Genomic DNA, 15,612 nt, shown 5'->3' on the forward strand with positions numbered 1-15,612 from the left:
TATTATCTGTTTGTAACCCTCTAATGCATAAATATAGTGCTTACAACTGTTAAAATTTTAAGAGTCACTACTTCCTCTACTAGTGGTTCTGAATTAATCTTAAGGTATATAAACCACATTTTAGATTCTGCTAATTTTACTTTAACATTAGAGCCAATTTAATTAGTCTCTTAATCAATATTAAGCTGTTGTAATGCTAAAAGATTTGTTTTAGATTTTAACATTGATAATAAATTGCATTAATGGTCTCAATTCTTGACCTCTTCCTGTATCTGTGTGCTTTGCCATAAAAGAGTGCTTTGTCATGGTGGGGGAAAAAACCCACTTTTGACTGTTTGGTAACTTGCTTTGGCCCAAGTGATGTTAAGTTGACATTGACTAGAAGTTTGAAATTTGCTGGCACAGTTGAGCTTACTTGCTCTTGCCCCTGTGTCATCACCATGAGGAGAACATGCTGAAGCTAGCTGCTAGTCCCAGGGGGAAGGAAGAAAGACACTCAGAGTAGTATCTACTTGTCCGAGCCAAATCATTCAACCTCCAGACATGTAAACAAGCTATACTGAAATCAGCCAACCCTAAGCTATCCCTTATTCTTTGAGAATTAATGAAGATCCTGTGCTACTAAATTTTGGAATAGTTTATTATCCAGCAGTTCTGTGGTGGCAATGGCTGATTAATACAGTGTTCTATGAAATTGTATGGTATTGAATGAATAAAGGCCATTTCCCATTATCCAAGACTCTAACTAATCATCTTCCATCTATAAAAAATCATTAGATTTAAATTAGCAGTGTACATACAGCCAACTGTATCACCTTCAATGGCTTCCACTTGTATGAAAGCACAGGAAAAAAAAAAAAAACTACATAAAATTACTCCAGTACCTTTAGACACATGTTTTAAAAAATCTTCATGTATGGAAAGACACACTTAATGCTTGTCATTTAATGTAAAACAGAAGTCTTCAGACTGGAGTAAGAACATCTGATGGAACACTAAAAGTATTGCAGGTGTGTGTAGAAACTTAAATCCAGTTTTGGATCCCAGAATTTCATGTGTCAGTTGATATGCCTGACATTGATACTTGGAGGGGTCATGCCTATTCTCCTTTTGACTTCAGCTTTTACAATAGTTTTTTTCCCCCCTGTTTTCCAAAAGAAAAGCATATCTCACATCATCATGAATTTTAATATGGTACATTGTTCCAGGCTGTAAAAACCTCAGGATTATCAAACTAAGGGATGGTTCTAAGTTTTGTCACTAGAGTAACTGCCTATCATTCTTTGTTTAAGAGTGATACGTAGCATTAAAGAAAGTATATTTTATACCACGTTATAGTGCTTTTACTTTAGATATTGGTTGAGTGAAACAGTGGAAGTGAAGTTTTTTCTTTAAAGGACTTCTTCTGAGTATTGTCCAAAAAAAAAGTATGCATTGTTCCTCATTCTCTAGTCCCACTGGTGGAAGCAAAGCAAAGAGTGCATTAGCACTATGTACTGAATGTGGATCTTGTTATTTCAGTTGGGCAATAAACTTTGCCTCTTATTTACCCATTTATCTGTTAGAGAATCATAATTTATAGGGATGCATATTAACACTTTAATTTGAATTCAAAAAGATAATCTGACAATAAATCTTTTTAATATGTAAGTTGATGAACTAAATCTATGCTCTCAGATTTTGACAAAAAATATATTTAAAACAAAACAGCACAAAAGCAAAAGTAAAATAGCATACTCAAAACACTTTGCTGGCTAAGTTATATTAGAATAACAGTATCTGGGATTTTTGCAGCCTTTCTGAGAATACGTTAATAATAGGTATAATTAATACTGATCCATACTCCAGTATCTGCAGTATGAGAAATCCAGAAAGCTTTGAATACCAGAAATTCATTGCTCATTCGATAACATCAGATCTAAAGCACATAGATAAAGATATATCCTACCTGTCTGTTTGCATACAGGATGCTGACATAGACCTTAGGGGAGTATTGAATAATATGAAGCATACTTCCTTTCAAAATCAGAAAAATTAAGAATTATAAAACTTAATCTTTTCTAAGTGCTTGGGATAAAGGATTGTGGCCCTGTATATTTGATTTGATGTTGGTAAAATCATTTTAGTTCTTTGCAAGAATTGTTGCTTTCATTTACTCTTAATTATTAAGTAACAGATACATGGCTCCAAATCTTTATATTCAATAAAATTGAAGGATGATCTAATCAAAATGACAGATCATTAAAAGTATTTTTTGATGATAGATTACTATATGATTTTTGGCATAAACTTGGGTTTTAAAACGGGAAACTTTCCATATCAGTGACTATATCTATGGAAATAAATGAGCAATAGGAATAGATTTAATGCTGAACAATAAGAATAGCATCCTAAGAGTATATAATATTTATTTATAGTTACCAGAACAAAATGGCGACAGAGTGCTCAGGGAGAGGGGATACCACAACCATCTTGTGAAGACATACATTTTCAACATTATTACTTTTGTTTAATAACTAATTATCAAAATGTGTTGTATTATGTATCAGTTGTATACAGCTAATTTTAATGATAATTCATACGGAAATGATTTCTTAAAATTAGAGCATTTTGGTCAAAGGAAAGGGAATTTATATAAATACACACCTATTTTTTTTCCAGAGAAGAGAGAATAAGTAGTATTAAAAGACTGCATGAAATCAGTTGGATGAATTTTATTTTTCAGGGAGAAAGTGAATATAAATTCAAGGAAAAGATTATGTAAAAGTTTTCCATTATTGAAGAATAGGTTATTCAGGTATTTTTGTTTGTTTAAAGTTGATGTTGAATATCAAATCTTTGTAGTGTTTAGATGTCATTAGTTACCCTGAATTCGTATTTTAAAATGTCAGTATGTAATATTGATACAAATGACAACTTGCAACTATTTATGTGATGAAAATGTTTAGATACTGACTTAAAAATTTATGAGATGGTAGTTTTTCAGTATTCTTTTAAGTAGAAAAGTAGAAGGCTTTGAATCTACCTGATTAATTAATTGGGGGAAAAGGAGAGTGGATATAGATGGTTGAGAGTCAATGAATGGCCACTACTGGTCAAAATTAGGTTCTAGATAAATGCTTTAATGGGTGGATTCATTTTTAAATAAGTTATTGTACGGTGTTCAATGAAAAAATAAGATAAATTTGGTTGTAAAGAAAATATTTTCTTTTATGACTAAATGCAGTTTTGGTAAGATGTGGGATTTTTTTCATAAATTCATACATGAGTCTGAAAACCTAGACTCTACTATTATAAAACCATCTATGAGTATAGAAAGAAGTTGAGCATCTCAGAAACTTCTTTTTTGTGTGTACACGCTTGCTCCTGTTCTCTCTCTGGTGTTCTTTTTCTCTGTCAATTGCTTTCCCTTCCTTTTGTTTCTCTTCCCTCCCTCCTCTTTCTTCTCCCTTCTCTTTCTCACTTTCTTCCTATTTCTCCTTTTCTTATCTTCCTCCTTCTCTTCTGTCAGTCCCTGTCTTCCTCTGTCTCCTTCCCTTCTTCGTCTTCCTTTCCTTTCTGTTTTTTTCTCTAGTTCTGCCTGCCTCTCAGTCCGTACCAGTCATTTTCAAACCCATGTTTGGGTTTCTTCCCCACAGTTTACACATCTATTTCCTGATTTCTTTTCCTCACCACCAGTTTACTCTTTAGTTCTTGCTAAGTCTCCCTGTCAGTTTTTTTTTTGTACCATGCCAGACAACTAAGTAAATGCCTTTTTCAGATTACTAATCCAATGAAGATACCTGAGATATTGCTGACAAAATATTTTTCTTTGCTTTCCATCAGCTTAGAATTGATTGCCTTGTATTTATTGTCATTTTATCAGACTTTATTTCTAACTGGCTATATAGTGATACTGATGTCAGTGTGATAGCCAACTGGTTGTGAGACCAAGTTTGCCAGTATATATATTAAAATTTCTAGCTGGAATACTTAAAAAATGCTACTACAATGTGAAGAAGGGAAGATGGAGCTATTACTGTTATACACGGTATTAATGAAAAGGAATACTGCACCAGGCAGAATCAGTGTAGTTTTTTGGTAAGAATGCAAGAATTTAGGATGTGTGTTTCATAGATGTGATAAGAAAATATTGTCAAAAGGTAGGCACTTTGGGAGTTCTACTTCTGCTTTGTATGTAGAAAACCACCAAAAAATGTTACTCTCATCTTAAAAACAGAAAAAGCTGTATGAGCTACAAAATTATAACTTTTCTTGACCCCTGTCAGAGAGCTGAGGTCTCAAGGCATGGGAACTGAATTCCAAGGAATGACAAGCCCCTCCAAGGAAAGATGGGACACATGAACCAATTACCATTTGCAGACCACAAGAGGAAGAAGTAGCCACCATAGAAGCTGGTAAGAAGAAATGAGTAAAATTTCAATGCATTCTTAAAGACCAAGTATGGGTTGGCATATCTGTATGCCCGAAATACAAGGGGAGTGCACGCTTAACTCACGTACTCTTCTCCATCTCCCTCTACTGGCTGCTAACAAGAAGGAATGGGTCGGGGCAGTAGCCTACATCAGGCACGCAGGAGTTCACAAAGTAATCATAATCAGTCCCTACTGAAAGACCAGCACAAAACTTTATTTCTCTGGATCCTTCCTCTTCTGCTCTTACAGAGCAGAAACTTTTTAAGCTATTGAAAGAGGAGCAAGAAAGCTTCTTGGACCCAGGATCCTGCATCAGTACAAACCAGAGATCCACTACCACTGATGAAGTGACATGAAATCCTCTCTTGCCTAAAATGTGCATCAGATGCTGTGTAGAATTTGGCTGCCACAATGGTGAGGGATTGGAATGCTAAGAAGACCCCCGTACTGGAAGCTCAGACATATGAACCCTTCCTAAGACTCATGATGAACCAGAAGAACTCAGATCCTCTGTTCTAAACAGAATCCTACTACAAAAAACAAAAACAGCACACACACACACACACACACACACACAAAACAAAAAACCAAAAACACACAAAATGACAACCACCCCAAAACAAAACAAAAAACCCAGAACAAGTTAGAGCCATCTACCACTCACAGAGGGATAGTAGCATGGAGAAGGACCCTCTCTTTGTCTCATATGCAGGAACTAGTAAAAAGGTAAGAGAAGAACAGGAATACAGAGAAAAATTTCGGTTGACCCAGATCACACTAAGTACAAGGTAATGATAGCTCATTGCTGGAAAGAGTTGAAGCCTATGATACACTTAATAGTGAGTTTAATAACTAAAACTAAAATGTGGTTTGAACATTGACTAAATTGATTGATCCCCTCACATGAATGGCCTGACAGGAAAAGAATGTACTTATTTCTAAGCAGAAATAACATTTGCTTCAGTAGCTACTGTTCTATATATGATCACTTATGTTTAATAAAAAAGTATGTGACTACAAATAAGAATAAACATTCTATTACCAAGACTCAAATCAGTCTTTATGGGTGACCCAGATGTTAGGATATGAGACAAATTTTAAAATAACTGTTTATCATGTTAAAATATATGGTGGGAAGGTAGGCAACATGCCTGAAAAGATGAAGAGTTTCAGTTGAGAGATGGAAAGTATTTTTAAAAAATAAAGTGGAAATACTAAAAATAGAAATCTTGATATCAAAAATGAAAAACTTTTTGATGTGCTCATTAGCAAATTGGATATAATCTAAGAAAAAAATAACTGAATTTGGAGGTAGGTCAATAAAAATTATTCAAAATGAAACATTAAGAGAGTAGGAGGGAAAAACAGAACATAGTAGCCAAGACATGTTGGATAACATTAAACAAGTACACTTGTAGTTGGCATTGTGGAAGTAGGAGGGAAAAGGACAGAAGAAATATTTGAAGAGATAAACACCAAAAACTTTCCAAGACTGATGAAAGATAACAAATCACAGATTCCAGAAGCTCAGAGAACCTCAAACAAGACAAAATCAAAAGCAGACCAAAAATACCTAATTGTATCAGAGCTGAATAAGTGAGATCTTGTGAAACAAGTGAAGACAAAGTGAAATCTTGAAGGCAAAGTGAAAGAAATTATGGAAAGTGGAAGATAAAGATAATAGCAGAATTCTCATTAACTATACAGGCCAAAAATCAGTAGAGCCACTGACACATTTCAAGTGCTAAAAGAAATTTAACCCAAAGTTCTGTATCCAGCCAAAAACTCTTCCACAGATGAAGACAGATTTTTATTCCCCCAAACAACCAAAAGCTGTTTAACTCGGATGTAAGACGTTAACCCAACTTCCATGTGCAGATAGATGGACAGATGGAGAGATGGATCGGTGGCTGATGGATTAATGGATACAGAAAGATGGATCTGCCCAACGGATGGATCTAATTTGCAGAAAATAAAAACAAAACTAGCCGCTTGATTCTGTATAACTCTGAAATGCTGGATTCCAAATAAAAGCTTGTTGGAAGACGCTCAGAAAGGGTGTGTCAGCATTAAGAAGCTGTGGTGGTATGAAACGTCTGTGAGACCAGCAGTTAAGTGATATTTAGTACATTCTGGATCCCTAGAATGCTGTGACACTGATCAGCATACGCGTGTATGCTCCATGGACTCTACTCTCTAGTACAAAGATCTAACTATAGATCTACTTACAGAATCTGAAATATGTATCTAGAGGTTTCTCAGAGCCCCTAGAAGGGAAATAACTACTGATTAGAGGAGCCTGACATTGTAATCATATGAAAAAAATTTTTTCTGTCACATTTATCAGGGTACCTGGAATTCTTTTCATTAGAATTATAGCATTCATTTATTAACTTCAGAAATACCTATTTAAAAAATATAGTTATTACTGTGCATACAAAAATAAACCTTTCCAAGATGTCAGAGTTTGTTAGATGAGATAGACAGCAAATAAATTATAATACATTGTGAAAAATAACATTATAACAGTGTTTTTTAAAATCTGAGAAACGGAAAAATCATTTGTGTGGGTGCTGTCACAAACCTACCAAATTATAATCTTCAGAGAGGAGACCAAGCATTTGTGTTTTGAAATTATTCCTCAGCAGTTTCATGTCTACCCCACTCTCTTACCCTGTGACTATAGTAACTATATTAAAGATACTTACAAGCCTGAATTGGTAGAACAAAAATCGGGAAATGTAGATGTAGGCTAAATAATAAGGGTCTTTATCATAGGAAGAAAGCTTTATTTTCTAATGAACATAATTGCATTAAAATATTATGTCTCTGAACAACATTTAGCAAAACAAGGATCAGATTTGTCCAGTAAAAGGAAAAAAATACTGTTTTTTCTTATGAACTCCTATTAGTGAGATAATAGGATTCATTTTGATTTTTTAAAAATAGTGTGAAGAGGTCATTAAATAGTCTGAGCCCCAAATCTACATTATCTTTTATACTTAAATTCTCCATTTTTGGTTAGTTTTTCAATCATACTATACAAAGACTTAATATTTCTGGAACATTGGTTAAAATATAGATCTTTACCCTGAGTCCAATGAAAATGCCTCTGGAAATGGAGGGGCAGTTGTAAAAACACTGGAAAATTAGTTACCTGACATGAGTTGAGGGCTAATCAGTTTTTTATTTTGAAACTTGCTTCAAATGACTACAAAAAAAAAAAAAAAAAAAAGTAGTAAGATAACTCAGAAGGGAGTTCTGGTTCTAACAATATGGTAGACTAAATAAATTGAAAGTCCTCTGTCAGCACACTATTTTAGATCAACATTATTTTAGATAAAAATATATTAAAATATTACTTTAGATGCACAGCTTATAAAGTATTGAAATCACAAAGCGTCAGAAAGGGAGTGGAATATAAAACCAGAGAATTAAACCTGTGAGCTCAAGTTTTATCAACTGGTTAGTGGTGGTGATGGAAAAATTGCTGGCCTCTGGGACCTAGTTACTGGTTAGTGGGGAGGAGAAAGGTGGTGAGTGTTATAATTGTCTTGGAGTGTTGTAATTGTCTGTCTGGATAGTTATATGGAGAAATCTCCAGAAACTTTGTCTTAGCCTAGGCTCTTTATGTTGGACAGGAATTGTTCCACTGAGAATTCTAATCATGGTATAGGATGATTCTTCCCCCGTCTCCTCCACAGAGAAATAAAGAAGAGAATTAAATGACGAATTGAATAAAATATGAGGAAAGAAGTCTTATCATCAGAGAAATTTATAAAAATAGGGAAATCTTAGCTAGGCTTGACTGTATAATATAGTAATAATAATGGAAAAATGAGATTAATTTGGAGGTTTTAGAAAGATGGAAATAAAAATCTGTAAAAGAATAATGTAACCCAGGTTTTGGTGGAGTATTGGTAAAATACAAAGCAATATCAGGTTTTACATTATCTGTGTAACAATATTAACTAGCTTTGTCCTTTAAATCATGTATGCATTCTAAAATTTTTATCATTATCATTAAAGAATAGAAATAGGGTTTCTACTTTGAGATCTACAATAGGAAAGAAAACTCAGTCTGTCTTAAAATTCAATCCATAAATAGGAGGAAAGGAGGAAGTGAAGAGCCACAAAAAAGTCAGGGTAAATAGTTAAATATAGCATGGTGAGAATAAATCCAAATGTCTCACTTGTAAGTTAACAGTAAATTAAGGCAGATTAAATTTACCAGTTCAAAGACCAAATCTCTTTGGGTTGTTTTATTTAAAAATTAAGACTAAATGCTATGTAAAACTAAATGCTACACTAAATGCTATGTAAAAGAGACACCTAAATTTGAAGGGCACAGTAAGATTGAAATAAAGAGATGAGAGAACAAATATTATGAAGTAAGAACTGATAAAACTATGTAGAGAGAAGAATTAGACTTTCCAAGTTAAAATAGGGTTAAAGAAGATCCCAATGAAATGATAAAAAGAATAACTTAAAATGAAAACATACACCGTGAACCTCATCTATGTAGTAACATAGCCTCAAAATATATCAAATAAATGTGACAAATTCTAAGAAAAATTAAAATCTCTAAGGAGAAAATAAAAAATTATAAGGTACTGGAAATTTGAACAACACAGTTAAATACATATATAGAAGATTGAATCTTTCAACTAGAGGAATCCATATTATTTTTAATCATACAGATTATTTATGTAGAATGATTTTTTAAAATTTAAATTCTAGTTAACATCTGGTGCAATATTGGCTTCAGGAGTAGAACTCAGTGACTCTTCCCTCATCACAGGTGCCCTCCTTAATATCCATCACCCACCTTGCCCATCCCCCACCCACCTGCCTCCATCTGCCTTCAGTTCTGTCTCTTTAAGAGTCTTATGCTTTGCTTCCCTCACCTTTTTTATCATTCTTCCCCCAGTATGTTCATCCCTTTTAGTTCTTAAATTCCACATATTCATGAAATCATATGTTGTCTTTCTCTGACTAAGTTTGCTTAGATTATTTATTTATTTATTTTTTAAAAAGATTTTATTTATTTGAGAGAGAGAGAGAGAGAGAGAGAAGGGGAGGGTCAGAAGGAGAAGCACACTCCCCACTGAGCAGAGATCCTGATGGGGGACTGGATCTGAGGACTCCAGGATCATGACCTGAGCCAAAGGCAGTCATTTAACCAACTGAGCCACAAGGTGCATGCATGCATATATGTGTGTGTATATATATGAATATATATATATATTCATCTCCCCGCCCCCCAAGAAAGTTAGGCATCAGTTTTTAGTTGTTTATCAGAAGTGATTCCAGGTGTTTCTTTGAAGATACTGAAAGAAAGTATTATTAGTCCCATTTAGGCCTTTTAAATTATTTCCTGCCACCATTGATTTAGATAACCATTTTCCAGGTTCCTCAAGTAAATCATATTTTTTAACAACCTTCACATGCTGACATGAGATTTTAAAATTTGTTTTAATGCCTTCTAATAAAAAAAATTTAAGTTTCTCTGATGTTCATTAGTCATTATTTAGCATTATTTTGCTTTTTGACTCTTTAGTGTGAAGAGATATTGAAGTAAAGCAGATCAGTGAAGATTGAAGCAAATTAATTCTCATAAAAATATTTAGTATGTTTAGACAATTTTGCAGCTGCTTAGTTTGGCTCTGTAAACTTATAGCAAGCTAGGCCAACTTGAGCAAATATTTTTATACTACATTTTGAGTATGTATTTCAGTATATTTGTTTCTAGTGTGGGCATGGCAGATTTTATATTTCTAAAATTTAGATATTAAGATTTGGATGGCATTGCCTCTAGATTTAGATTTATGATGTTTGAACAATTATAGTAATTTTTAAAAATATCCCCAAGAGGAAAATAGATCCTTAAATTTCCCTGGCAATTCACATTTTATTATATAGAAACTGATTCCTGAGCAGGCAAACTGTGACATCAGGAATTTTTGCCCAAATTTGTGTATATTTAATATCTTAAAGGATTGTGAATATTTTAGGCTAATCTTTTTATTTCAAAAGATAAATGGTGTTTTTGTTTAGCCACTAATGTCAATGCATAGAACATTGTACTAAGTTCTTATTAGTGAGTTTGAAGATTTAAACAATATTTTTCCCATTGCCAGTCTAGTGTAAGACAACACAACAGAAACTCTTTTAGGGCAACACATTTCTTCCATCACAGATAATAAAAGCCAACAAATCAGAAACATATTCAAATAGATATTTTTGGAAACAAAGAGATGTTAATCGATATTTTGAATTGGATTTTGCGGGGAGAGGGGTAGTAGTGATTTATAAAAGTTTTTATTTGCCTGTGAGCTTTGGAATTTAATATTAAAAGTTCATTAATATACTGTCTCCCTGTTTTAAAAAAAAGATAAATATGGAAAACCTAAATGAAAACATTTTTTCGTATTGATCCATACAATTCATTCAAATTATATTTCTTGAGATTCTTTAAGAGTTGGCAGGTACATAACTGAATTTTTTTTTTTAGAGCAGTTTTAGGTTTACAGCAAATTGAGAGAAAGATACAGAGATTTCCCATACACCTCCTACTCCCACATGCATGCATACCCTCATTATCAACATCCCTTTCCAGAGTGGTACATTTAATTATTGAACCTACACACTGATACATCCTAATCACTCAAGGTCCAAGGTTTACCTTAAACTTCATTTTTGCTTTGTACATTGTTTGGATTTGGACGAATGTATAATGACATGTATTCATCGTTAGAGCATCATACAGATGCTACATCTCCAAAAATACTCTGTTTTCCACCTTTGAGAACTTGATCAAGCTCTTGGAAATAAATCTGACAAAATTGTGGAGGACTCCTATGACTAGCTGCCCCCCGCCGCCATAGTTTTTAACTCTCAGACTTACTCACACTGAGCCTCCAACAGTTCATCAGTTACAGTTCAGATTTTTATATCCAGGCACTGTTTTCTGTGGCATTCCCCCTCAGGAATCGCGGCGTATTCATTCACCTGTCTCTTTGACCTTTAGGGTAGCAGTTAGACCTGGGCCGTCATCTCTCTTGTGAATACTGAAAGAGTTTTTCATTTTTTAATCTGTTCATCTTTTATTTGTTATTAGGATAAATTGTCAACTTTCAAGTGCTTTGTATGTGGAATTGGGAGTCCTTTTTGTTCATTTTTTACTACTGATGATTTGATGCTTGTAGCTTAATCTAATATACAGATAGGTAGTTGCTACTTTTGTGACACTATAGGTCACAACTGTTTGTGTATCTTGTGGATTGGTAAGGATTAGAGAGGATGATTATAGAATAAAGGCTATGTAATAGTGGGCTAAGGTTAGTATGTCTAAGGTTTTCTTTAGGTTGGAACACCCAGGTTATTGTATTTGGTAAAAAAAAAAAAATAAGCAGACAGTTTCTGATTATTTCTCACATGATGAACAAAAATCTGACAACCAAATTCAGAGGAGTTGTTAAAAAGAAATGCTTCCTGGGGCGCCTGGGTGGCTCAGTGGATTAAGCCGCTGCCTTCAGCTCGGGTCGTGGTCTCGGGGTCCTGGGATCGAGTCCCGCGTTGGGCTCTCTGCTTGGCGGGGAGCCTGCTTCCCTTCCTCTCTCTCTCTGCCTGCCTCTCGGTCTACTTGTGATCTCTCTCTGTCAAATAAATAAATTAAAAAAAAAAAAAAAGAAATGCTTCCTAAGTATTCTGCATGTATTTATATTATGTAATGTATACTTGGTTGATCTTTTTGTTTCTAAAGATTGACTCTTTTTCAGATCTCTAAGGTGTGCTGTAGGAGGATATCATCAAAGGCTTAAAGACAGTAAAAAAAAAAAATCATAGTTATTGCTTTTAAAATCAGAAATGATAGTCATATGAGGTAAAGAACAGGACCTAGTGGACCTGTGTATTTTTATTTATTTATTTATTTCTATTTTATTTATTTATTTATTTATTTATTTGACAGAGATCACAAGTAAACAGAGAGGCAGGCAGAGAGAGAGGCAGGCTCCCCGCCGAGCAGAGACCCCGATGTGGAGCTCGATCCCAGGACCCTGGGATCATGATGTGAGCTGAAGGCAGAGGCTTTAACCCACTGGGAGCCACAGGCTCCCCATACTATTTATTTATTTTTAATTAAGTAAACTCTACCTCCAGCATGGAGCTGGAACTCACAAACCTGAGATCAAGAGTCGCATGCTCTACTGACTGAGCCAATTAGGAGCCCCTGGACCTGTGTGTATTTAAATACTCAGGAGTTATTTGCCCTGCCTAACGAACACTTTTGTGAGGATTTTTCCAGCTTACTTTCTCACCTTAGCCCCATCATGATGATACCCAAAAGCTAGGACACTGAGAACTTTTATAGGCTGAGAAGTAACTGGGAAGCCTGAAAATAGAATTCAGAGGTTCTGAAATTCAGTTTGATCTCTCCCTGGCCATTGTATATGTAAATTGAACCTGATGCTTTTTGGAACACAGTGTAGAATGGCTGTGTCATAAACTGCATTTAAAAACTCAAACTTCTCGGGGCGCATGGGTGGCTCAGTGGGTTAAAGCCTCTGCCTTTGGCTCAGGTCATGATCCCAGGGTCCTGGGAACGAGCCCCGCATCGGGCTCTCTGCTTAGCAGGGAGCCTGCTTCCCCCTCCCTCTCTCCCTGCCTGCCTCTCTGCCTACTTGTGACCTCTGTCTGTCAAATAAATAAAATCTTAAAAATAAATAAATAAATAAATAAATAAATAAAAACTTAAACTTCTCAGTTGTAGTTGTCTTATTGTTACTTTAGTAAAGGTAGTGAACTCTGTTAAACATTAAGTTCAATAAGATATTTCTGCATCTATTCCAAACAGATTATTTTCATCATCTTACTTTACTATATCAATAATGATTAACATATTATGGTGAAACACTTTGTGATATACCTATAGGAAAATTATTAATCATACTGGAAATTATTCTCTATTGGTATTCCTCTTAATGGTTGTGTATGTAGCATAGTTGGTTAAAATAAAAGAGAAGTAAATTTTCTTTTCATTGCCAAGACCATGGGAGCATTTAACTGAGAAATCAAATTTGGCATTTTGTCATAATGATGTCATTATGATTTGACATTATGTCATATTTGTCATAATGATGACATTATATGACTCCTGATATGATGAAGTAGGAAGATAATCTTTATAGTATTCTTATCAAAAATATTAGTATGAACATAATAATGAGAAAGCATTCAAATACAGACATGTGGAACATTCTACAAAACAACCACTTGAGATGCTTTAAAAATAACAGTGTTGGGAAGTTCTTATATATAAAACAATGAAGAGACATAGAAACTAAATACAGTGAGTGACCCTTGAGCAAAATTAAATAAATATCTAATCAGGAAGCTTTTAAACAACTGGGATATTTGAATATAGAATCCATACTAAATTATATTCTTATGTCATAATATCTTGAGTATGACAGTGGTATTGTGGAGAGTTGTCTTGTTTTTAGAAGGTAGGTGCTGATGTTTTTATCATAAAATATCCTGATGTTTGAAACTTACTTATAGATGGTTCATGGGGGGAAAAAAAGAGTGCATTTGTTTATTTGTAGAGGGATGGCTAAAGCAAATATGGTAACAGCATTTACATTTATTTAGTCTAGATTGAAAAGTACAAAATTGTTCAATTTATTGTTTTTGTTTTTTTTTTTTAAGAATTTTTATTTATTTATTTGACAGACAGAGATCACAAGTAGACAGAGAGGCAGGCAGAGAGAGAGGAAGGGAAGCAGGCTCCCCACTGAATAGAGAGCCCAATGTGGGGCTCAATCCCAGGACCCTGGGATCATGACCAAAGCTGAGGCAGAGACTTTAACTCACTGAGCCACCCAGCCGCCCTACAATTTATTGTTCTTCCAACTTTTCTGTAGGTTTGAAATTTTTAAAAATAAGTTGGGGGAAAGAAAAGAATTAGAAATGTGAGCATATACTAAATCCTCAAATTTTTAAGCTGTTTTAAAAAATTTCGGCAATATTTGAGAATTTCCTTTTATAGTGGAAAGCAAATTACTAAGGACTCCTCCCACCTGACCTAAGCTATTTTTATCATAATGTTACTAAGTTATATGGATAAATATAAAACTATAGACCACTTTCATATGTTCCTAGTTCTTAAGCAATTTGTAGTTAAATCAGATTCTGATTAGATACAGTAAAAATAAAAACCAAAAAGAGAAAAAAGAAAGTAGCAGCATGATGACATAGTAACAGTAATATGAGGGAGTAATACAAGTTTTGCTGAAATATATCAGCACTGCACATAGTAAACTGGTTCTGAATTACTATAGTGCAGTTTCTTTTGAGATTGCCATGTCTAGAGAAACATTCCCCATTTTATACTTAGTCTCTACACTACTTTTCTCTTCCCAACTACTGTAAAGTCTTTTTGTAGTACACAGTAGGTAATTTAACCTTTACTTATATCACTTCATTTTTTATATATTACTACTTTTGTTTTTATTAGCCTGAGAATAAGTTAGTATATTATTATACTAAACTATGCTATTTTTATTACATCAAATTATCTTCGGCTTTTATAAAATAACAAATTAAAGACTTACTTTACAAAAATGTTTTTCAATTTTGAATTATTAATGCCAAAGAGAAGTTTAATTTTTGTAACTGATAAATTTAACATGAGATGGCACTTGAAGCAGGATTTTTTTTTCCATTTTTACTTTAGCACATGCCAAACAAATTGCCACTATACATTTATATCTCCACAGAATAAGCTGATTGCTGTCAAGTGAGGTGATCACTTAATGCAGTTGCAATAATGAACAGAAAAAATGTGGGAATACTCTTCCAGATAAGCAATAAAAACTACAGGCAAATTTATAAAAAGTGAGCTAACTTGTGTCCTATAAGCCTTGAAAATCAGCAGCCTTGTAGCCACCAGTAGGAAAAACTGCTGGTGTGGGAACTTGTCAAAAAATCCCATTTCTAGATCATGGTCACGTTTGACCTGTCTTATGGCTTACTGGAAAAAGCCACATTCACAAGATGTTTTTTCTGTTTGACCTGACTCAGAGTCTCCATGGGAAAAGACCTGTATCCAGAGTCTTGTTGAAAACAATCAGATGTAGTATCACAGATGGGGCAAATAGGAGTCCAGTCAAAAATTTAAAAGGAAGATCTGGGC

General features: G+C 34.1%; 1 protein-coding gene across 4 annotated transcripts in view; it reads left to right on the forward strand.

Moving 5' to 3' along the window:
- The window catches only part of COP1 (COP1 E3 ubiquitin ligase), a 245,993-nt gene that overhangs the window by 162,035 nt on the left and 68,346 nt on the right, over positions 1–15,612 (forward strand). Inside the window, exon 16 of one of the 4 annotated variants that reach the window (XM_032317091.1) lies at positions 4,269–4,396. The exons of the other annotated variants lie outside the window; for them this stretch is intronic. Within the exon in view, the coding sequence (XP_032172982.1) occupies positions 4,269–4,276 (8 nt within the window). The 3' untranslated portion in view covers positions 4,277–4,396. Of the gene's footprint in view, positions 1–4,268; positions 4,397–15,612 lie in introns of those variants that run through there. 4 annotated transcript variants of the gene reach the window in all.

The sequence above is a fragment of the Mustela erminea genome, chromosome 17, assembly GCF_009829155.1.
Source record: "Mustela erminea isolate mMusErm1 chromosome 17, mMusErm1.Pri, whole genome shotgun sequence".
NCBI classification, from domain to species: Eukaryota; Metazoa; Chordata; class Mammalia; order Carnivora; family Mustelidae; genus Mustela; species Mustela erminea.